Consider the following 25,279-nt stretch of genomic DNA (forward strand, 5'->3'; position numbering starts at 1 on the left):
AACCCTTGCATATTCACTATAGGAATATCTAATCTTATATCTAATCATAAATATTTTCCTTTACTTGATCTTCACAGTACTTCTAAAAAAGGTAAAGGAGGTCTTGTTTTTTTCTTGGTTTACAGGTAAGAGAGCTGAGACTGAAAGAAGTTAAATGACTAGTCTGAAGGTGCAAAGACAGGAAGCAGCAACCTGGGCTTTGACCCATGTCCTTGAACAGCAAATCCAATGGTGTTTCCACTGTACCATTTTGACCCAGATTAATAAATAAACATGATGTATGATTGAGTTCAAGATCTTTTGATGGGCAGTGTGAGAAAAAACCAACACACCAATACAAAAAAAAAAAAAAAAAAGTATTATCTATTCCAATAGCTATTAGGCAGTATCACATAGCTTTGAAGGGCTTCCCTGGTGGCTCAGCGGTAAAGAATCCACCTGCCAATGCAGGAAATACAGAAATGTGGGTTCAACTTCAGGTTCGATCCCTGGGTGAGAATGATCCCCTGGAGAAGGAAATGATAACCCACTCCAGTATTCTTGCCTGGTAACTCCCATGGATGGAGGGGCCTGGCAGGCTACCCCCACGGGGTCATTAAAGACTCAGACACAGCATAGCGACTAAGCAACAGCAATAGCTGTGTAGGTGTTGGTTATCTTAGCATTTTCAGTTTTGACATGTTGGTGGGGTACATATTGCTCATTTGTTCTCTGGCAATGAACGGCATGACATCCATAAAACCTGCAAAGAGTATAGTACCCTAGCCATGATTTCAAAATAGAAAAGAAGTCATAAGCAGATTTCTTATAATAACCCACCACAATTGGGATGAGAGCAATACACCTCTGCCACTGTCCGCCTCACCCTTAGCCCAGAAGAAAAGAGAGAAAGGACACACCAGGATGCACCAATCCGCGCCTCCTCCAAAGTTTTATCAAAGCACATGGCTTAAAAAGTAGCTTTTCTAACTCATTCTCTAAGTGCCTCAGAAAGAAAAGTTGACAGTAATAACTGTAAGAATTGAGACAGAGTTTAGAGATTGCAACAGTGAAAGTCCTAGAAATAGATGTATCCTTTCCATCCAAAAGTGTTTATCGCTGGTCCATCTCCTCAGCCCTGAGGTTCTGGGGCAGGCAGCATAGTGCCTGATAGATTCTACTCAGACTAAGCAATGCACTTGAATTTCAACTTGCAGGCCACTAGCAGCCTGATTTCTCCCTTAAGGACTTCCTTTAACATTCAGTGTAAAAGTGAAATCCTTTCAATGGCCTAAGGGCCTGATTTGCTATTCTTTTTTTCCTCTCAGCTTCTTTTCCTCCTATTTCCCTCATCCCCCCACCACCCCGCATACCTCTTTAGCCACGAAACCTCCATTCAAACTCACCATAATGCCTGTATTTCAGAGCCTTTGCACTGGCTCTTCCCTCTGCCTGAAATCCTTCCCTCCCCTAGATATCTATATGGCCAGCGCTTCTAAGTCTTTCAAGTCTTTGTTTAAATACCACCTTCCCAGCTGTTCTTTCCTACGATCCACTGGGGGCTAAACTTTGTCCCTCCAAAATTCATATGTTGAAGTCCTAACCCTCAGCACCCCAGAATATGGCTGTATTTGGAGGTACAGCCTTTGAAAAGGTAATGTTATATGGCAGCCTAGATGGGAGGGGAGTTTGGGGGAGAATGGATACATGTATATGTATTGCTGAGTCCCTTCTTTGTTCACAGGAAACGATCACAACATTGTTGCTTAATTGGCTATAACACAATACAAAATAAAAAGATTTTTTAAAAGATGTAGTCAAGTTAATTAACTGTCTGGGAAGGCCCTAATTCAATGTAACTCCTCCCCTCATAAAAAGAGATTAGGACACAGACATACATAGAGGATACTTCCCTGGTGGTTTAGACCGTAGAGAATCTGCCTGCAATGCAGGAGACCCAGGTTCGATCCCTAGGTCAGGAATATCCCCTGGAGAAGGGACCAGCTACACACTCCAGCATCCTTGCCTGAAGAATGCCATGGACAGAGGAGCCTGGCGGGCTACAGTCCATGGAATTACAGAGAGTAGGACATGTTGCTGCTGCTGCTGCTGCTGCTGCTAAGTCGCTTCAGTCAAGTCCGATTCTGTGCGACCCCATAGATGGCAGCCCACCAGGCTCCCCCGTCCCTGGGATTCTCCAGGCTAGAACTGGAGTGGGTTGCCATTTCCTTCTCCAATGCAGGAAAGTAAAAAGTTAAATTGAAGTTGCTCAGTCGTATCTGACTCTTAGCGACCCCGTGGACTGCAGCCTACCAGGCTCCTCCGTCCATAGGATTTTCCAGGCAAGAGTGCTGGAGTGGGGTGCCATTGCCTTCTCCGAGTAAGACATGACTGAGAGACTAACACAACGATACATGGACGAGGGCTTCCCAGGTGGCGCTAGTGAGACAGAGGAGCCTAACAGGCTATAGTTCATAGGGTCACACAGAGTCAGACACTAAAGCGACTTAGCATGCACACGCACACACAGAGGAAAGACCATGTAAGGACACAGAGAGAAGGCGGCCATCTGTAAGCCAAGGAGGGAGGCCTCAGAAAAACCAATCCTGCTGACATCTTGAGGTCAGACTTCGTCTCCAGAACTGCCACTCAGCCTGTGTGCTACTTTGTTATGGCAGCCCTTGCAGGCTAATACAATACCCTAATGAGAATTGACCCTATCTCAGCTCCTCTATCTCCATTTTCTGTTTTATTTTTTCCAAATCTCTTGTCATTGTCTAACATACCTTTCACTTATATATTTTGTTTACTATCTATCTCCTTTTGCTAAAATCTAAGTTCTATCAGGGCAGGGAATTTTTTTCTGCTTGGTCATTGCAGTTACTTTGATTCTATTAATAAATATCGACTAGCATATAGTATGGAGAAGGCCATGGCACCCCACTTCAGTACTCTTGCCTGGAAAATCCCATGGACAGAGGAGCCTGGTAGGCTGCAGTCCATGGGGTCGCTGAGGGTCGGACACAACTGAACGACTTCCCTTTCACTTTTCACTTTCATGCATTGGAGAAAGAAATGGCAACCCACTCCAGTGTTCTTGCCTGGAGAATCCCAGGGATGGGGGAGCCTGGTGGGCTGCCAACTATGGGGTCACACAGAGTCAGACACAACTGAAGCGACTTAGCAGCAGTAGCAGCAGCAGCATATAGTATGTGCTCAATAAATACTGTTGGATTACTGATTACACTCCCATCATCACCACGGAACACTCAGTGAGGAGAGAGAAGACCAAAAGACAGTCAGGGCTCTAAGGAGGAAGGAGAAAGAAATTTGGGTGCTGACCTAAAGATAATAAACTCTGCCTCAGCAGTTCGACCCACTTCTAAGCTATGTCGGGCAGCCACAAGCAGCTTTTTATCTTCTCCTTTTACCTATAAGATCTTCAGAGGCCACAGTGGGCTCCCCTTCCGCCTTCGATATTGTTTCCTGTCTCTCCTCTGCATTTCACACCAAACCAGACGCGTAGGAGGATCCAATCAGCTGAGCATCTCGACTTGATGCGAACCTCTCATGCAGCTCTGCGTTGGGGATGCTAGCTACTGCTTTTTGTTCTGTGTCTTTCTCCTACACGCCAGCTATTCACTTTACTGCAGTTAAATGCATCTGTGTTTTGGTATTACCAGCCTGGGTGGTCTCATTAGTAGGAACCAGCTAATGAGAGGTCTCTTATTCTTACTTGTTTTTGATGCTAGTGTCTTCCAGGGATTCTGTCTGAATCAATGTATTTGTTAATTCCTTCAAAATGCCATATATATACATACATATATATGTGTATATATATAAACTATTCTACTGCTCATAGCAGATCTTATCCATAAGATAAGCAGTATTAATTTATATACATATTAGCTTCCCAGGTGGCTCAGTGGTAAAGAATCTGTCTGCCAATGTAGGCAATGCAGGTTCGATCCCTGGGTTGGGAAGATCCCCTGGAGAAGGAAGGCAACCCACTGAAGTATTTTTGCCTGGGAAATCCCATGGATGGAGGAGCCTGGCAGGCTACAATCTATGGGGTCGCAAAGAGCTGGACATGACTTAGGGACTAAACAACAACAGGCGATATTCCAGATGCTAAGCAAAACAAACCAAAAGGCTAACCCTCACAGAGCTTAGATTCTAGTAAGGAATTGGCTCAGCCCAGGTACCTCATGCATCTGCCCTCACAATCTGTATTCCAGCCACACTGGGGACCTCTGATCTTCCTCTGAGCACTCTGTCTACTTTCATGTTTGTTTGTTTTGCTCACCATCTGAAATAGTGCCTGGAACATTGCTATAGTTTAGTCCCTAAATCATGTGTGACTATATGGTTCCCAGGTGTCGCTAGTGGTAAAGAACATGCCTTCCAGTGTGGGTTCGATCCCTGGGTCGGGAAGATCCCTTGGAGGAAGGCATGGCAACCCAATGATGTTTTCTTGCCTGGAGAATCCCATGGACAGAGGAGCCTGACAGGCTACAGCCCATAGGATCACACAGAGTCAGACGTGACTGAAGCAACTTAGCATGAATGTGTGTGTGTATACATATATGTCATTTTGAAGGAATGAATCAAAGAATGAGCCAGACATTTAAACCCCATAGAAATAAGGGAGGCACTGTGACTCAGACAGACATTCTTGCCGAATATCCTTAGCAGCTGTAACAAGAAAAGAGTTGAAGGAAGGGTCACACAAAAGAGAAGCAACCAATACACATAGCTGAGAGGAGTCAGCAAGACTTGGGTGTAATAGCTCTCCCGTCCTCTAGTGGGCACAATAGCCCGACTTGGACCGGGTTCACATGTGCCAGGCGTGGAAGCAGCAGGGAGACGGGGGAGGCTCAGCAGGAAGGAGTAAGAGTACTCCTGGGCCAAAAGGGAGAAGAAAGCCTTTTAGGTACTTCAGGTAATGCTGCATGTTGACCTAAATGCCTCTCTTTCCCGTGGAGAAATCTATTGTGGAAATAGGATTTTTTTTTTTATTAAAAAGTATTTATATTTTAGAAACCACTGCTTTCTATTTTGCTTCGTTGCAGGGTCATACATTTCCACAACTTATATATGCCAGAAACTGACTTTACTTATTGTCCATGAAAGTGAAAGTGAAAGTTTCTCAGTCCTATCTGACTCTTTGTGACCCCACGAACTATACAGTCCATGGGATTCTCCAGGCCAGAATACTGGAATGGGTAGCTTTTCCCTTCTCCAGGGGATCTTCCCAACCCAGGGATTGAACCCAGGTCTCCCACATTGCAGGCAGATTCTTTACCAGCTGAGTCACCAGGGAAGCCCTTTATTGTAAAAAAAAAAAAAAAATGATATCTAAACTAGTAGACTCCATCCTGCTACCGGGCCGGAGTTGGGAGGAGAACAGAAGAGAGAACAGAGATATACAGGTCAGAATCCCAGTGGAAAACATACTCAAGCTGGGTAATGGACAAGAGTTATTCTTTTAATTGATGTATAGTTGATTTACAATATTGTGTTAAAGTATACAGCAAGTAACTCAGTTGATAGATATAGATGTATAGACATAGATAGATATGCACTTCCTAGGTGATGCAGTGGTAAAGAATCTGCCTACCAATGCAGAAAACACAAGAGATGCAGGTCCAATCCCTGGGTTGGGAAGATCTCCTGGAGCAGGAAATGGCAACCCATTCTTGCCTGAAAAATTCCATGGACAGGGGAGCACGGCGAGCTACAGTCCATGGGGGTCACAAAGAGTTGGACATGACTGAGCACACACACACACACACATGATAGATATAGATATCTCATATTATTTTCCATTATAGGTTATTACAAGCTATTGGATATAGTTCCCTGTGTTATACAGTAAATCCTTGTTGCTCATCTATTCTATTTATTGTAGTGTGTATCATTAATCCCATACTTCATTTGTTCCTCTTCTCCTTCCCTTTCCCCTTGGTAACCGTAAGTTTTGTTTTCTATAAGTTTCTGTTTGGATTCATTTGTATTGTTTTTTAGATTTCACATATAAGTGATACCATATATTTGCCCTTCCTCTTCCTGATTTATATCATTTAGTATGATAATCTCTAGGTCCATTCATGTTGCTGCAAATGGCAATATTTCACTCTTTTTTATGGCTGAGTAATATATATATATATATGCAACACAATATTAAATTAACAGTATATATATATACTGCAGCTTCTTAAACAAATCATCTGTCGATGGGCACTTGGGTTGTTTCCATGTCTTGGCTATTGTAAATAGTGTTGCTACGAACATTAGGGTGCATGCATCTTTTCAAATTAGAGTTTTCATCTCTTCCAGGTAAATGTCCAGGAGTAGGATTGCTGGATCATATGGTAATTTTAAGGTTTTTAAAGAAACTTCCATATGTTTTCCATAGTGGTTGAACTAATTTATGTTAAAAAATTTTTTTTGTTGATGTACAGTTGATTTACAATATTGTGTTTGAAAAAGAGCTTAATAAGGGATTGACTTTTTTAAGGTGTGGAGAGGGTTTAAGGAACCCTGTAAAGAAGTAGTGTGATGCCCCAAAGCTAACAATAGCTGGAAGCCCTTTAGGGACCAGGATTGAGAACAATTTCTTGATCTAGGAAGGAGAATTATATGGACGAGAACTATCTGCACGAGCTGAGGTTTTGGGTAGCAGCAGACAACCAACCTGCAAGGCAACTTGGATGGAGGGCTCCAGAAGAATATGTATTTTAGCTGTATTGTCTTCTTTCAGGCTCCTTATTTCACTTGCCAAATGCAATCAAAATCCAGAAAGTCAGCACATATAGGGAGCAATTCATGTATGTCAATTTCTCTGGAGACAAAGCAGAGTGGGAAAGAACAGATGATGGATCTAGAGGGCCAAAGTAGCAAAACCCATTCCTCTTTTCTTCAGCTCCCACTCTTGACTTTGTTCAGATGAGAAATGTTTGTCTGCAACACAGGAAATACTCAGAATCTCATCAACAACACCATATGGAGGATGTCAATGTGGTCATAGTCCCACCTGAAAACTGAAATTTCAGCCCTCTTTAGTACTCTTCATATAAGAGAGGAGGGAGGAGGAGAAAAGAGGACAAAGAATGAATTAACAGAAACCATATCTACTATAATTCCTGCTTTTATAGCTGTTCACAGGACTCTAACAATCATGAATTCCTTCTTCCACCACCCATTCCCTTTACCGTCTGCCTGCCCCTTCACTGCATGCAGTCCTTCATCTGATAAAGGGACTAAACCTCATTCCTTCAGAAATGGGGGTCTTGAGGATCCTGTCTCTTTGGGGTTGATGCAGTTTTTTATTGACCGTCAATAAGTCTGGGCAAGTTGGCAAGACAATCAAGTGAACCTCTTTGGTCCAGTTACAATCTACCTAGCCCGCAGGATGTAGCAGTAATACAGTTTCCTCTTGGCAATTAGGATCAGTCATACCAGCCTCATCTGAGCTTTCCCAATGGCTCAGAGAGTAAAGAACCTGCCTGCAATGCAGGAGACACAGGAGACTCAGGTTCAATTCCTGGGTCAAGAATATCCCTGAAGAAGGAAATGGCAACCCACTCCAGTGTTCTTGGAGAATCCCATGGACAGAGGAGCCTGGCAGGCTACAATCCATGGGGTCCCAAAGAGTCAGACATGACTTAGCACGATGCACAACAACAGTCCAGACTTGTCTAGCTGTTTTGTCGACAACAATAAGCATTCCTTAAAGATAAAGTCACTATGCCGGGGGTTGCCTCAGGGACAATAGGACCCTGGCTTTCAACCTTGATATCACTGCATTCTCCTCATTTGATTTAAGTGTCTGCACTCAAATCTTGAAATTTTAACCTCCTTTCAGTACAAAAATCACTGTCTTCAGTTATTTCAGTACAAAAATCATCATTCCTATATGAAGCACTGCATGCTACTGAATATTATGGTGTAAATGAAGGGACAGGAGAAAAACTAAAGGCTTACTTTTCCTGTTAGTGAATCTGATCTATACACAGCTCTTAAGTTCCAGGCCACCAAGTCGCTGAGTCACACTCACACACAGTCACACTCTGGCTCTAACCTCATCTATTTCAGTTCAATCACCACTTTCCTTTTAAAAATATATATATATTTATTTATTTATTTTAATTGGAGGATAACTACTTTACAGTATTGTGATGGTTTTTGCCATACATCGGCATGAATTGGCCACAGGTATAGATGTGTGCCTCCCATCCTGAACCCCGCTCGCAACTCCCTCTCCACCCTAACCCTCAGGGTTGTCCCATAGCACCAGCTTTGGGTGCCCCTCCAATGATTGCACTGGCCTTGTTTCTATTCTTACCTTCCTAGAACTATTCTCCACCCAACAGTCATGAGTCATATCAAGTCTTCCCACACTTGAAACCCTCAAGGGGCATCTCCTCAATCCTAAATGCTGGTTAGGGTCTCAGGGGGCTTGTGTCTCATACAAGCTCACAGATAGTCTTCTTAAATACCTGAATGTTGCCATCTGCTGCTGGGGAAGTAGACACCCAAGGCTTCTGCCAGGGCCAAGAACGAGCCATGCCAATAGTACCAGCCAAATGCTAGTCACTGCCACTGATGCCAAAAAAATAAAAGAGTTGCTACAGCAACTGCCAGTGATTATGTCAAGGTTCCCCATGAGGAATTTGGACTATCTCATGTCACTGTCACATTTCCAGCACTGCTCTCCAGACTTGGACAGGATCCTGGCACCATATTCCTTATATCCATTGGCATTCAGAATTTTTAAATCTCTTCATTTCAGACTCTCTGTCATAGGACGGAAGCATCTGTGAATCCAGTCTTAAAGGTATTCTTCCACTGATGGCTCGATTTCTAGAAGACTGGGCAAAAACAAGTGCAGTACCAAATTTTTCCCTAGTCATTACCCTGAGACTTAGTTGGAAGAAGAGAGAAAAGAGTCCTAAAACTCAGCTTAACCCATAAATAATTCTCATCCCATCATCCTGGAAGCTTAGCTTCGGTACCTTTCAGCATTTGGAGCCAACACCAAAAGTATTAACTCTGCTTTATCCACAAGTGAACGTGCAATTTACATATGTGTTCACAATCAGCATTAGTCTTTTTTTAAAGTGAAGTATAGTTGCTGTAGTTGCTTATTGCCAAATTCAGACTGAAATTGAGAAAGTGGAGAAAACCACTAGACCATTCAGGAATGACCTAAATCAAATCCCTTATGACTGTACAGTGGAAGTGAAGAATAGATTTAAAAGACTAGATCTGATAGACAGAGTGCCTGATGAACTATGGATGGAGGTTCGTGACATTGTACAAGAGACAGGAATTAAGACCATCCTCAAGAAAAAGAAATGCAAAAAAGCAAAATGACTGTCTGAGGAGGCCTTACAAATAGCTGTGAAAACAAGGGAAGCGAAAAGCAAAGGAGAAAAGGAAAGATATACCCATTTTAATGCAGAGTAGCAAAGAATAGAAAGGAGAGATAAGAAAGCCTTCCTCAGTGATCAGTGCAAAGAAATAGAGGAAAACAACAGAATGGGAAAGACTAGAGATCTCTTCAAGAAAATTAGAGATACCAAGGGAACATTTCATGCAAAGAGGGGCACAATAAAGGACAGAAATGGTACGGACCTAACAGAAGCAGAAGATATTAAGAAGAGATGGCAAGAATACACAGAAGAACTGTACAAAAAAGATCTTCACAACCCAGATAATCACGATGGTATGATCACTCACCTAGATCCAGACATCCTGGAATGTGAAGTCAAGTGGGCCTTAGGAAGCATCACTATGACCAAAGCCAGTGGAGGTGATGGAATTCCAGTTGAGCTATTTCAAATTGTAAAAAATGACGCTGTGAAAGTGCTGCACTCAATATGCCAGCAAATTTGGAAAACTCAGCAGTGGGCACAGGACTGGAAAAGGTCAGTTTTCATTCCAATCCCAAAGAGGCAATGCCAAATAATGCTCAAACTACCACACAATTGCACTCATCTCACATGCTAATAAAGTAGTGCTTAAAATTCTCCAAGCCAGGCTTCAGCAATACATGAACCGTGAACTTCCAGATGTTCAAGCTGGTTTTAGAAATGGCAGAGGAACCAGAGATCAAATTGCCAACATCCACTGGATCATGGAAAAAGCAGGAGAGTTCCAGAAAAACATCTATTTCTGCTTTCTTGACTATGCCAAAGCCTTTGACTGTGTGGATCACAATAAACTGTGGAAAATTCTGAAAGAGATGGGAATACCAGGCCACCTGACCTGCCTCTTGAGAAACCTCTATGCAGGTCAGGAAGCAACAGTTAGAACTGGACATGGAACAACAGACTGGTTCCAAATAGGAAAAGGAGTACGTCAAGGCTGTGTATTGTCACCCTGCTTATTTGACTTCTATGCAGAGTAATGTTGGGCTGGATGAAGCACAAGCTGGAATCAAGATTGCCAAGAGAAATATCAATAACCTCAGATATGTAGATGACACCACCCTTATGGCAGAAAGTGAAGAGGAACTAAAACGCCTGTTGATGAAAGTGAAAGAGGAGAGTGAAAAAGTTGGCTTAAAGCTCAACATTCAGAAAACGAAGATCATGGCATCTGGTCCCATCACTTCATGGCAAATAGGTGGGGAAACAGTGGAAACAGTGCTGACTATTTTTCTGGGCTCCAAAATCACTGCAGATGGTGATTGCAGCCATGAAATTAAAAGACACTCCTTGGAAGGAAAGTTATGACCAACCTGCTGCTTCTAAGTCATTTCAGTTTTGTCCGACTCTGTGAGACCCCGTAGATAGCACACCACCAGGCTCCCCGTCCCTAGACAGCATATTAAAAACAGAGACATTACTTTGCCAACAAAGGTCCATCTGGCCAAGGCTATGGTTTTTCCAGTGGTCATGTATGGATGTGAGAGTTGGACTATAAAGAAATCTGAGCACAGAAGAATTGATGATTTTGAACTGTGGTGTTGGAGAAGACTCTTATGAGTCCCTTGGACTGCAAGGAGGTCCAACCAGTCCATCCTAAAGGAGATCAGTCCTGGGTGTTCATTGGAAGGACTGATGTTGAAACTGAAACCCCAATACTTTGACCACCTGATGCGAAGAGTTGACTCATTTGAAAAGACTCTGATGCTGGGAGGGATTAGGGGCAGGAGGAGAAGGGGACGACAGAGGATGAGATGGTTGGATAGCATCACCAACTTGATGGACTCCAAGTTTGGGTGAACATGAGTTTGGTGATGGACAGGGAGGCCTAGCGTGCTGCGGTTCATGGGGTCGCAAAGAGTCGGACAGGACTGAGCGACTGAACTGAACTGATAGTTGCTGTACAACATTATATAAGTTACAGGTGTATGATATAGTGATTCATGATTTTTAAAGGTTATACTTTGCTGCTTCTTCATGAAAACACCAACTGGTAGATGACGCCGGTCCTGTGGGAGGACCCGCAAGCTCCGGGGGCCCTGGAATGGGAGGCTGCGGTGGCTTCCACGGAGGCTTAGGCAGTGGCGTCCGAGGCAGGGGTCCTGGCCGGGGTCGGGGCCGGGTCAGAGGCCGCGGATTTCGTGGAGGCAAGGCCGAGGACAGGAGTGGCTCCCGGTAACCAAGCTGGGCCTCCTGGTCAAGGACATGAAGGTCAAGTCCCTGGAGGAGATCTATCTTTTCTCTCTGCCCATCAAGGAGTCTGAGATTATTGACTTTTTCCTGGGCACATCCCTCAAGGATGAGGTTTTGAAGATTATGCCTATGCAAAAGTGGACCCTTGCTGGCCAGCGGACCAGGTTCAAGGCATTTGTTGCTATCCGGGATTATAACAGACATGTCAGCTGGGTATTCTAAGGAAGTAGCCACTACCATCTGTGGGGCCATCATCCTGGCCAAGCTGTCCATTGTCCTCGTGCGAAGAGGCTACTGGGGGAACAAGATCGGCAAGACCCATACAGTTCCTTGCAAGGTGACTAGCTGCTGTGGCTCCGTGCTGGTGCTCTTCATCCCTGCCCCCAGAGGCACTGGCATCGTGTCCGCCCCTGTGCCCAAGAAGCTGCTGATGACGGCCGCCATCGATGACTGCTACACTTTTGCCAGGGGCTGCACTGCCACCCTCGCAACTTCGCCAAGGCCACTTTTGATGCCATTTTCAAGACCTACAGTTACCTCACCCCTGACCTCTGGAAAGAGACAGTGTTCACCAAGTCTCCATATCAGGAATTCACTGACCATCTTGTGAAGACCCACACCAGTGTCTCCATGCAGAGGACCCAGGCCCCAGATGTAGCCACCACATAATTTTATAAAGAGAATAATAAAGTGAATGAAACCAGAAAAAAAAATAAAGATTATACTTCATTTATCGGAGAAGGCAATGGCTACCCACTCCAATACTCTTGCCTGGAGAATCCCATGGACGGAGGAGCCTGGTTGGGTACAATCCATGGGGTCGGGAAGAGTTGGACACAACTGAGTGGCTTCACTTTCACTTTTCACTTTCATGCATTGGAGAAGGAAATAGCAACCCAATCTAGTATTCTTGCCTGGAAAATCCCAGGGACAGAGGAGGATGGCAGGGCTGCCATCTGTGGGGTAGCACAGAGTCAGACACGACTGACGTGACTTAGCAGCAGCAGCATACTTCATTTATAGTTATAAAATATTCACTGTTTCCCATGCTGTACAATATATCCTTGTAGCTTATTTTATACCTAAGAGTTTGTACATCTTATTCGCCTGAACATTGCCCTTCTCCCCACAGGTAACCACTTCTTTGTGCTCTATATATTAATCATCATCAGTCTTGACCTCATCCTTCAGGAGCTTGGCAAACAATTGGTGAGTGCCCTGTAAAATAGTTCCTGGTTTTTTGGAGAGGAAAGCATTTTAGACTGCTGACCACCGACTTCCACCTTCTATGGAGAGACCTACACAAGCTTCAGTGCTGGTGTTGTTTGTCCATTCTTCTAGACAGAACTAGTCCAACTTTTATCTCTTCTCTCTTCTCTGTACTGCTGCACAAATCTTGACAATGTCCAGTTTTGCCCTCATGTGTGTGTCATCTTCCACTCACAAGACTTCTCTATCAGGGCTAAACTCCACTAGCAGATGAGACTCCCCAAACTCAATCAGCTTCCACTTTCCTTCCTGACTCACGGGCGAACTGGAGGATGCCCTGCCTAACAGGCTCTACCTAGAACTAAAAGCAGTTCATCTATAGCAACAGAGGCAATATGTATTTCTCCTCCAGCATCATTCTTTTCTTTTATCCACAAACTGCTAATGATGCAGATGAATTCTTTTAAATTTCTTACCTTTTTACTTTCAGAATCACATGCTGAATCAACACAATAAATCTATATGAGTAATACAGAAGATCCCCTAGAAATCAGATAGACCTAGCTTAAAAAGGTCCAACTACTCAAAGTGACACAATATTTTAAACATGTTTCTGATTCAGTTTTCTCACCAGTAAAAGGGGATAATACTAATAGCATCTCATTTGCTTAGAGTCAGGAATAAAATCATTTATACAGCTTTCGGACCCATTTAGCAAATAGGAATGATTACATGATGATCATGATGGTGATGATGGTAGTGAAAACATTAACGGGGAAAAAAGTCACAAAGCCACAAGATTTAGGATATCGATGTGTTTATTGAGACTAAATAAACATAACTCCATAATTATTATCATAAATATTACTATTCACCTTATAATTAAGTAGAAATATTTTATAATGCTTCCATAAATAAACCCATATTATAAAGTGACATAAATAATAAGACATGTACTTATAACAATAAATTAATTCATAAATATAAAGTATTGATTATGGAAATGAAGTTATTTAGGGGCTTTTTCTAAAGAGATAGAAAGTAATCTTTTTTGTGGGGAAATAGTTAAATTTCTGTGTATAAAACACTGACTACAATAAAAAGTTATTAATATGCTTGGAAGGTCTAGCTTCTGATCGTATGGATACAAGTCACATTGTTCTCATTTTGAAGCTAAGTCGGGGGTTTTTTTAGAATTTACACAGGACTGTGGAGTTTGGCTCCCCCTTTTCCTTTTGATAAAACCTCAGGGGATCTTATTGTTTAGCAGGTGAGAAAGGTTAGTAACCCATTTTCCAGCCTTGGTCTACTTGAGCACATTCACGTTTCAGGGTTGTAAACAGCAAGTTCAGTTCTCCAATGACTTTAATCTCTCCACTCTCTCCAAGCTGTGAAAATAAGAACACACAAGTATTTCAGCATTTATACCATGTTTTCTAAAGAGAAACAAATTAGAGAGAGATGAGATGGTTAGGTTGTTGGAACAGAAACCAAGTTTTAACATTTTATAAAAGATTAGTGATAATACCCTTTTTCAAAATATATGACCTGATCTGAGAGGGCACCTATGGGCATCAGTCTCAGCTGGTTGATGTGTTAAATCACTGCTGAACCAGAGCAAGCAGGTAGAGGCTGTTGGGGGATCTGGGGGACCCAAGCACCACTCACCCCTCCTTGCCCTGCCTCTGAGTCCCATGACTGCTGTGACCAATCAGTTAGTATAACCACTCAACTCCAATAGTCTTGAACCAAAACTACCACATGTACCAAAACATGTGGACTATTTCTGTTTCCACTTTCTTGACCAAGGTGGGGAAAACAAGTTTTCACTTTTGTGGGGGAAATATCAAATGTCTCCTATCTAGTTGCTTTAACAGTGAAAGGCCAGATACAGTCTAACACCCTTTCTTTCCTCCTCCTTCCAAGTAGTAGGCAAAAGTCTTTTAAACCCCATGGGAGAGGGAACACAAGTCTAAATCCCCTCCTCTGAAACTTGTCTAATCTATTAAATGTGCTCAAGATTATTTCAAAGAAAACAGCAACCCTAAGTCATCATTGTCCTCTAGACTTTGGTCTTTCTCTTCCTGCTTTCTTCCATCTTTCTACCTTTCGATACTTCCTTTGACATAACGACAAGAGATATTTTTTTAATATCTCAAAGACTCCCAAGATGATAAACAATTCTACTATCTGTTCTCTGTTCTGCTACAGCCTGCTTTCTACTTTTCTTCAGTGACAAGGGATTACTATCCCCCCAAGATGCCCTCCCATTTCATAGTGCTGACCAGTGTTTACGCATGCTGAGATTTCTCTAAATAATATTCCTCTCTCACTAGGCTTTCTGAAACTACAGGGTAAAAAAAAAAAAAAGCATAACAACTCATCCACATGGCAACTGATTGCTAATGTGTAAGTCAATTCCTTCAAAATGGATTAAGAGCTTTAAAATCTGTTTTCCCACACAAATCACCATCAGCTTTTTGTCTCCCACACTCCACTTTTCTAAAGACAACAAAGTAAGCTCATATGAGGAATTTTTCACACCAGAAATGCAAAGTACTTCTTGGCTATGGCATGCTAATATTCAGCCCTCTGTGTCTAGCTAATCGTTCTATGACAAGAGAATTTATCTTCACAATGAAAAAAACAAATCCTTAAGTTATCAAAGGAAGACATTGACAATGTTCATTAAATCACATTCAGGAAGAGATACTTTTTATTTAAAAAATCAAGATGGAAAAAAGGGGGAATTGAGGTTATGCTTGTTACTGAAAATTCCATCAACCAGAGCATTCTTGTTTCTGAGGTTTAATTGTACCTGCCTACCAAATCCTCACTTTTGCTGCTGCTCATGGTAGCTCTGGTTTTTGGATGAGTCACAGCAGCTGAGCTGAGCCTTCCCCTGTTGTTCTTTCCCCCCAAATAGGCCACCCGACAATATCATTCTCTGTCAAAATATACACTAAACTATATCAGATAGATGCTCATTAGCACATTGTCAAGGGAAAGAATAGACCAGGAAAGAAGGAAAAGGAAAGAGGAAGAAAGAGGGCTTCCGGTGTGGACATTCATTTCCCTACAATGAATCCATTACTAATAGTAATATTTCTATTCTATTTGATACTGTGTAAAAGAGACTGGGGGGACATTCACTCTCACTTTTAAATTAAAACCAATAGCTGCTGGGTATTTTAATAGTTAAATATAAGTATCAAACCATTCCAGAAATTCATCCTATGTGAAAGTCCAGCTCTTTTATTATGGCTGTTCTAGGTATATTTCTCAAGTTTTACATCATCATGTGAATGACTTCAAAATTCTTTCAAATAAGTTTTACCCAGTTTTGGGTTTTGAACAAATGCTTCTTCAGACTAAATGAATCAGTAGGTATCTAAAATTTCCCTAAGAACTAATGAGACTAAGTATAATATCCAGCACTTCTGGCCTGGATGGGATTCAGAGGTCCTGCAGTCTATTCTGACTCTGACACTGGCCATCCCTAGCACATGGGTGACAATAAGTCAATGTCTTAAGTTCCCAGCCAGTTCTAGAATTTGCAAAATTTGGAAACTGACTTATAAACATGTAGACACATCTACGGAGAAGGCAATGGCACCCCACTTCAGTACTCTTGCCTGGAAAATCCCATGGATGGAGGAGCCTGGTAGGCTGCAGTCCATGGGGTCGCTAAGAGTCGGACTCGACTGAGCGACTTCACTTTCACTTTTCACTTTCATGCATTGGAGAAGGAAATGGTAACCCACTCCAGTGTTCTTGCCTGGAGAATCCCAGGGATGGGGGAGCCTGGTGGGCTGCCGTCTGGGGGGTCACACAGAGTCGGACACGACTGAAGTGACTTAGCATAGCATAGCATAGACACATCTATACTTAATGTGCACCTGAATAATCAACCCAATGGCAGGAGAGTCAAGTAAAAAATCATGACGTGGGAGAAAAAAGGAAAGAAAGGGAAGAAAAACAATATTTGTCTCTTCTATCAAATGATTTAGTACTAATAGTTGTTAGTAGTACCTTTTTCACTGTGTTCTTCAGATTCTGTACATTTCTCTGGATGTGCTGGTTGTCAGACTCAACATGCTACAAAATGGAAATGAGAGTAACAAGTTTAACATTGTTGTACTGAAGATTTTGAAACTCAGCCTTCCTAACTGAAGTATGTTACAATTCATCTGGAATTAAAGTTCTTAGCAATTTTGCCCACAATGACCTAGATATCAATAGTGACCTAGATTTTCTGACCTCTTCAATTCCCTGGGACACCAAAATCCAGTCATTTCCCTTACACGGGACCTCACTTCACCTCTGGGCAACCCTAATGAGGTTGAAGTTTGTGGAAAGAGCGGAGTGGTTTATGCAAATCCTGTCAAGAATAAAACCATAACGGCACCTCATCAAAAACATGGGCTCAGAACAAGAAACCTACATAAAACATCTTATGTGAACAGGGCCCTCCTCAATAAATAGTAGGCCCCTTTTGCTCAGCCTACTCCACCAAAATATTTTTCTTAGTTTTCAATATTCAGAGGCATCAAACTCACGCACCTCTGATTTTGTCACTTCCATTATCAAAAGGGCAGCAGTCTTCATCCACCCACCCACTGCCGAATATTAAATCTTGTTTCTCCCTTTCTCTCTTTCCCATCCCCTCCCTCCATCAACTTATATTCAGTGAATCCATTTGCACCAATAGGTATTTTTCCTTACAGCTCCCAACACCTTTCTCATCTCACAGAGTCCAAATCGCTTTTTCCCAGGGACAAATGAGCCTCCTGTGGTCTATCAGACCCTGCCCATCACAATCAACTCAAAATGTGACTCAGTTAAAGCAAAAGCAAACAGGTTGTGATGCCAAATGATTTCTGTAATGGTGTGACAGAGGCACCTCTCACTACCAGCATGGAAGGGGCACTGGGGTGGGAAGGAAGAGGGTTCTACACAGAAGAAAGAGGAAAGGCAGGCACTGGGAGGATTGGACTCAGGCTGGAGAAGAACTTACACATTGGCTTAGCTTTTTGCTGAGCCTGGAGAAGAAGGGCACCACCTTTTCCATATAGGGGTGGAATTTGTCAGATTGGGGGAACAGCACCTCTTCAAGAATAAAGTTCAGCACCTGCTTCAGCACGTAGCAGCGCTTCGTCACCTGCTGGTGAAAGTGAAACAGCAGGGCTCAAATTAGGCGACATCCACAAGACCCAGCCCATCCTCACCACCACTCCAAGTAACCACAAGTGGCATCATGCCTATGGCTTACATGGATTCCGTGGAACAATTTGTTCCCAATGAGACGAACATCTGTGATGTTATCTGCCAAACTAGCCTAGAAGAAAAGAAAAGACTAAGTGCCTGGACATCATAAAGCTAGAAGAAATGTCTGTAAGCAAAGCTGTACTCTGTCCCCTCTTCCCAGAGCAGCACTGTGAAGACTAAAGAAAGGATTCTTTAGTGCATGGGTTTAAAATGATGCTCAGGGGTTGAGGGGAGGGATAAATTAGAAGTTTGGGAGTAACATATATACACTACAATGTATAAAATAGACAACTAATAAGAAGTTACTAAATAGTACAGGGAACTATACTCAATATTTTATAATAACCAATAAGGGGAAATAATATATAAAAGAATATGCATATATTATATATACACATATGTACGTATATTTATATATATATATAGACCTGAATCAGCGTGCTGTACACTGGAAACTAACATGACCCTGTAAACCAGCTATACTTCAAAATAAATTTAAAAAATAAGATAGAACAGTATAATGTACAGCATAGGTAATATAGCCAATATGTTATAATAACTATAAATGGAGAATAATCTTTAAAAATTGTGGATCACTATGCTGTATACCTGGAACTTAAATAATACTGTCAATGAACTATACTTCAGTAAAAAAGAAAGAATGGATTTAAAGCTCCTAGAATAGAGCTCATAACATAGTAAGTGCTCAAAAATGTCAATTTCTTTCTCTTCAAAAACTAAAAGAATGCTTAGAGAAGTAAAGGGAACCATAAACAGTCAGATGGGTTACTACATGGCCCCTTTGGGGGTAAAACTGAATGTACATTTCCTAACAGGCAAATGGAAGGGCTTGAGGTAAAGCTTGATCTCCAAAAAGTCTTAAAAGAGACATAGAAAATGATGACAGGTATACCAGCAGCGATTAATGTTCATCTGTTAAAGATCTTAGATGTCCTCTGAAGAAATTTTAAGAACTATTCAGGTTCCAAGTAGATAAGATGCAAAAGAGAAAGACTGAGATGAGTACCTTCTGAGCCAGAGTGAAGGTGTGGTTGAAGATGTAGGGCTCCTGGAAGTCGGACTCGTTGAGCCTACAGTGCGACGTGATGGGTGCAGCCGCTCCTCTCTGGGCGCACAGCACCATGACAAGGAGGCAGCCAGCGGCCAGAGTGTCCCTGAGAGGAGAGCCCACAGATTTCTGCAGGGCAGCCATCGTGGACAAAGCAAACCTGAGCAATGGGTGACTAGGGAAGAAGAACCTGGTATCAAGAGAACGAGAAACAAAATCAACATTAAGGGAAAAAATTAAGTATCCAGAAGGAATAGACCCAGCAAGCCAATCCTACCAAGTTCGTTGGAGGACTTACCTGTATCGAGGCTTCTGCTTGTGATAGGAAAGTAGAAGCTGCTGCTTTTATAGCCCCCAGGACACCAAATTGTGTGTGTGAAAAATATGACATCAGCAATTATCTAATTTCCAGTGCTGTCTTCTGAGAACTACCTAACCACCGTAGGAGCCCACAGAGCACCACCTCCAAGCCTTCCCACCTTGATACGCCAGCATTTCCCTAAAACGTCACTATTAGGCCTGGGGCGTGCTTTTACAGACAAATCCCAGAAAGTTTCTAAACCCTACATACTTTTCAAAGAAAATGACTGCTTTGTCTTTGTAGATTCCAGGTTTAGTTTAAAATTTTCTGATCTCCTGTAGTGAGTAAGCATTTTGGTCACGGACTCATTTTCCTAGCAGCTTCATAGATTCTTATCTCTTTAGAGGTGATCAAACAAAAAAGACCTATATCCTTTACTTTAAAATAAGCAGTAATGACAGCTTGGAGACAATTCCATTTTTTAAAATTTTATGTCCTTTTTTAAAAAATATGCTGAATGCTGAAGAAGACTTAAATTTTAAAAGTAGCAGTATTGGCTAACATAATTTTCCTCCCATTCTATGGCATTAAGTGACCAAACAATTACAGTAGATGCAAATATATCTTAAATTTTTCATTAAATCATAATCAATACCAATTTAAACTTGAAAATATTAATGCTGAACAATCTGATCAGTATTTGTCTTAACATGCAAGTATTTTAAGAATACAGTCAAGTAGTTCATTTTACCTGCACTCATTCTAAACAACACACAAGTCCCCCCCCCAAAGGTTTCCAAAAACCTTATAACACTTTTTATTATATACATGAAAGTCTAAAGAAGAGAATCTGGCAATTTAATGATTACAGGTGGTTTTTATTAAAATACATTGAACTCTAAATAATACCTAAAACTGAAACCTTCCCAAGGAGGTGGGAAGAGGGAACAAGGGCCCTGATCTATTGTTACGGGAAGGAATGTAAATTCGTGCAGATTAGTTTGATCAGATTTTTCTTTTTGCAACAAGCGTGGATCAGGAGCATCAAAGAAGGCATGTGAATAATTGTAGAAATTTGAGCATTTTATGAGATTGCACAGGCCTTCGGCAAGGAGACACAGTGAAGAGTTAAGACAGCATGAGAACACTGAGCATTTGGGAAGGTAATTAAAAGGGAAGGTTAGGGAGAGTACATAAAAACCATACCATTATACCCACTGTACAAGTTTGCTTGAGCTGATTCATGAATGCCAGATGAGAAAACTCTTCTTTTCCAATTTCCTGCTATATATGATATGACCATTTTTGTCCAAAATGCTATATAATTATATTAGCATTCGAGTTAAGAGTTAAGCTCTTAACTCTATGCATAGTTTAGTTCTCTATATAGAGTTAAACTATATAATGGATTAAATTAGGCTTCTGTTGGTTTGCCTGGGAACCTTACAAACATACATAATTTTGTTCCCAGCAGAAAATAAATTCTGACATTATTGAATTATATGCTCTTAGAGAAAAGTCTATCCCTCTCTTTCATCTTTGTATCTCTAGCACTTAGAACAGTGCTGTATACATAGGAAGGACTTAGTAAGAGCATATTGAATGAATAGATAAATAGATTAAATAAGTTACTAAGTGTCTTTGGGAACCTGCATGGAGGTAATTTGGGAATTGCCTTCTTTTGTTGGGGTTTGACCCAGTGCTACTTGCCAGATTCATCAGTGTTCCTGTATAAGGAATAAATAGTTGTGAAACAAAAATAGAATGTCAGAAAATTGCAAACCAGTCTTTAGTAGCAGCAATACATGCATTGTTCATTATGTGGCCCTGATGAACAATCATCTCATTAGTAAGATAGTGTTAATGGAGCCAAGATCTTAGATTTTAGTGAGCTTGACAAAGCCTACTAAGGGGAAAGTCTGCTCTAGGGCTGTAGGTGGATTTCCAAACCATCATACAAGGAGTCTCACAAGTATGTGCTATTAGGAGAGACAGTAGATACATCATAAAACTGCTTCTGTGAAAACAACTATTCATAGAGACATGTGTGTGCTAAATAATTACAGATTATTAATGTGTCTTCTCTAAAGTTATTTCTTTGTGAATTTTCAAGTCTCTCCCAGAAGCCACACTGGATAAAGGGCAGCCGCAGCATCATGCTCCCTGACCCAAGACAGATAGACTGTACCCATGGTTGATCTTAGCTACATGCAACAATCTGCCTGGCCTAATGCAGATTGGCCAGGGGTAACCAGAGTGTGAGTGAAAGATTAATAAAGAGAACCATTTCTAGTCTCCAGCCAGAGGCAGGCTTTGTGTCTCATTCAAACACCATCCCAGCACCTAGTGAAGGAGGAAACAGACAGAACAGCCTCCATCTTGAAAGCAGGACTCCATCTTGGGCTGGACAGTGGACTTTGAGCTATATGCCCAGTATCTGTGGAAATGACATACCAACTGGAAAACCAGGCACCCTGGATGGAAGAGCCCCAGGGCTCATACCTCGACTCTCTGTTGCCTAAAAGAATACCCTAATTATCTGTGTAACTGAATAGAATCATAAATTCTATTATGCTTATTGGGGTATGACCACAGGCCTATTGATAATTGTCCACTATTAACTGCCTAGGCTTAAGGCATATGAATCAGGGGTTAACTTTGATTGTATCTTTCTTTTCCTTTGTTCAGACTAGTTTCAGGGAATTTGGGGAGGTGGGTTTGGGCACGTAAACTTACGGTATATAAGGTTTTCAGAAAAACTGGTCAGGGTCCTTGGCTAAGAGGAGATTCTGCCTTGGGCCCGCCAGTGTAATAAACTGCACTCCACTATCTGCATTGTCCTGAATGAGTTTGTTTCCCAGAACGTGTGGCTACAACATTTGATGGGCGGGGGAACTCCTCACTTTGAGGAGACAAGTCCCATTTGGGACTACTCCAAAGCCTTGCGGCTCGAATCTTCTAGAGGGGGGAAGGTGCCTCACCCTTCTGGAAGGATTCTGCTTCTCAATGCCTGGACCTTTCATGTTAGCAAGTAGTGGACGGCAGCAGGGGAACTGAGTGCTCAGGTGAGGAGGAAACCACCCGGTAGGGTGGGAGAGGGGACCTGATCACCCCCGGGAGGGATTAGAAGGGGCACAGACCCACAGGAGCTGGAATAGGCAGGTGGCAACGATTGCTTGGTACACAAGTTGATGAGCGTGTTAGAGCTCAGGAAGGAAATTTGTGAAGGTCATTTAGGAGGTGGTGTCCACGCCGTCTTGGGAAAAATTATTACCAAGCAACTGCCAGGGGATTTTTAGGAAAAGAAACTTGGTTTTTTTGTGCTTGTATTCTGCCCTCCCCAAGGAGGTGTCCCATCTGCTATGAAATTCTTGACCCCTTCGGAATTGTCAGGCTAGAAGGAGGGGGATACATAAGTGAGTACGAATTGGCTTTTCCGGAGACGGCCTGAGACATGGGATATTTAACCCATCTGTATTTTCATCCGCACCTGATCAAGCCCACCAAGGCAGAATGAACTTTAAAAGTTAAAGGAGAAACAGTCTTGGACCACGTGGTGTTCTGGTTTGGCTGTGCTGACCGGCAGGTGAAGACATGCCAATCCCCCATCTCTCTCTGGGATCTGGCCAGGTAAGACTCTTCTCACCCCAATTAGGAAGGAGGCAGAATGGCAATTCAAGTGTCATTGAGTGGAAATATCAGAAGTACATAGGGTACTGAGAACTTTGTAGACAGAACGAAAAGGAAAAGTAGAAGAAGGTCCGAGAAGGTAAGCAAGATGGGGGGAAGTGAATCTAAGGCAGTTTTATTGGAGCGCATGATTAAAAATTTAAAGAAGGGATTTGGAGGAGACTATGGGGTGAAGATGAAGCCTAACCGCCTCCACATACTCTGTGAGGTCGAATGGCCCCCTGTGGGAGTAGGATGGCCACCAGAGGACACCATGAACTTACAAATAGTGGAAGCAGTCTATACAGTAGTCACAGGAGAGCCAGGACACCTGGATCAACATCCATATACTGACTCATGGCTAGGGTTAGCTCAAGACCCTCCTACTTGGACAAGGTTCTGTATCCAGAAGGGAAAGGGAAAAATATTAATGGCACAAACATTGACTGATGATAAAAAAGGAAATTCTACAGGATTTGGACTGGGATGACCTGACCCCTCCCCCATACTGGATAATGACGTGCCTGCCTCCCAGTGCTCCACCAGGACCGGAGTCCGCCTTAATGCCCCATCCAGGGCCAGGTGAAGTTGCTGCAGCAGCCACTGCTCTTCCACCAGCTCTCCCGGAGTTCGTAGAGCCACCATTTCGGCAGGCTCCAATCCCAGCAGTGGAGACCTCTGGTCAATGCCCCCAGAACTCCACCTCAGCTGGACCTCCTAGATTGTATCCACCTCTCCCGGTGAGTACTGATGGGAAGGGGGAAGAAAACACAGCAATTAGACAGAGGCTGCACTCTGCCAAGGAACAGGGGGAAAGAACCCCGCTACAGATGCCCCTCAGAGAGCTACAACAGCCTCCGGTTCAGGACGCATGGGGCACTACCATCAGCCCCCTGTAGCCTAGTATTACCAGGCATTTTCCTCTACCGATATATTAAACTGGCAGAGACACGCTCCACCAAACTCAGAGGAGCCACAAGCCATGATTAGGCTAATGGAGACTATTTTTCGAACCCACCGCCCTACATAGGATGACATAATCCAACTACTAGTCTCCCTTTTCAGCACTGAGGAAAGACACAGGATCCTGAGGCCAGAAAATGGTTAAGAGAAATGGCACCTGAAGGTATTGCAAACCTACAGCAGTGGGCAAAACTAGCTACCCCCGATAAGAGGCCCAATGGGAACGGTAACACAGAGAAAGGGAGGGGCCACCTGGAGAGATATCAGGTGACTATTTTACAAGGTCTCAAGAGGGGGGCCCAAAAAGCTATGAGTATCGCAAAACCCTCCCAAGTGATTCAAAGGGAAAGTGAATCACCCTCTGAGTTCTGTGAAAGACTGTGCGAAGCCTATAGACTTTATAAGCCAATAGACCCAGCCAGAGGCTGCTGGGTCTCAGATGGTGATAAATGCAGCCTTTGTATCTCTAGCCTACTCTGAAAATGTCAGGTAGGGGGACACCAAATGACTCATGAATTTTTATACATCCCTGAATGCCCAGTACCTGTTAGGAAGAGACTTGCTGTCTAAATTGGGGGCACAAGTGACCTTTCTCCCCAAGAAAGACCCACTGTTCGAGTGGGCTCAACCACCTATTTACTCTTCCTCTCAGTAACCCCTGAAGATGAATGGAGGTTGCACAGTCTCCCAGCAAGGAAACTGGAGGGGCTAAACAGTCAAGAGAGAGTGTTAACTCAACAATTCCCTGAGGCCTGGGTGGAAGACAACCCACCCCCTTGCCCTCCAGTGCAAAACAAGTCCCACTGGTAATAGAACTCAAACCTGGTACAATCACATCAGCACCCGCCTTGGGCCTGCCAGACCTTGCTAAGCCGTTTACTCTTTACTGAAAAGGACAAGGTGGCTATGGGAGTGTTGTCCCAGATTATGGGGACATGGGACAGACTGGTGACTTATCTCTAATCAGCTGGACAATATTGCCACTGGGTGGCTGGGATGCTTACGGGCAGTTGCTGCAGTTGCCTTACTGGTCTGGGAGGCAACCAAGCTGACTTTGGGCCAAGATTTGTTCATAAAAGTCCCGCGTGAGGTCAACACTCTCCTGCGAGGGGACCCCTATAAATGGCTGTCAACATCCCGGATTACTCAATACCAGGGACTATTATGTGAGAACACCCATGTTACTACTAAGCC

The 25,279-nt window shown here is 42.8% G+C and overlaps 1 protein-coding gene and 1 pseudogene across 2 annotated transcripts; one reads left to right on the top strand and one right to left on the bottom strand.

The window, feature by feature from the left end:
- Window positions 1-11,406: 11,406 nt before the first annotated feature.
- Window positions 11,407-12,319, top strand: LOC113893537 (annotated as a pseudogene).
- A 1,296-nt stretch (window positions 12,320-13,615) lies between these two features.
- Window positions 13,616-19,466, bottom strand: IL22 (interleukin 22). Of its 2 annotated transcripts, XM_027543612.1 has the most exons (6): window positions 19,451-19,466; window positions 19,111-19,342; window positions 18,088-18,153; window positions 17,833-17,979; window positions 16,848-16,913; window positions 13,616-14,203 (listed from the first exon to the last, which is right to left on the bottom strand). In XM_027543612.1, the coding sequence occupies exons 2-6, from the start codon at window positions 19,294-19,296 to the stop codon at window positions 14,096-14,098; spliced, it is 573 nt and encodes a 190-aa protein (XP_027399413.1). In that variant the 5' UTR covers window positions 19,297-19,342; window positions 19,451-19,466; the 3' UTR covers window positions 13,616-14,095. The 2 variants fall into 2 exon arrangements, with proteins under 2 accessions (XP_027399413.1, XP_027399415.1); XM_027543614.1 differs by lacking the exon at window positions 19,451-19,466 and having other exon boundaries at window positions 17,833-17,976; window positions 19,111-19,296.
- Between the last annotated feature and the right edge of the window lie 5,813 nt (window positions 19,467-25,279).

This window comes from Bos indicus x Bos taurus, chromosome 5, assembly GCF_003369695.1.
Source record: "Bos indicus x Bos taurus breed Angus x Brahman F1 hybrid chromosome 5, Bos_hybrid_MaternalHap_v2.0, whole genome shotgun sequence".
In the NCBI taxonomy this organism is placed as follows: Eukaryota; Metazoa; Chordata; class Mammalia; order Artiodactyla; family Bovidae; genus Bos; species Bos indicus x Bos taurus.

Bases quoted from the DNA above. Each gene is read 5' to 3' on its own strand.
- IL22 (XM_027543612.1), bottom strand. From the start codon at position 19,296: ATGGCTGCCCTGCAGAAATCTGTGGGCTCTCCTCTCAGGGACACTCTG. The intron at 18,154-19,110 runs GTACTCATCTCA...CTTTTCTTCTAG, and splicing joins CCTTCACTCTGGCTCAGAAG to GCTAGTTTGGCAGATAACAT. The intron at 17,980-18,087 runs GTAAGCCATAGG...CACTTTCACCAG, and splicing joins AATTGTTCCACGGAATCCAT to CAGGTGACGAAGCGCTGCTA.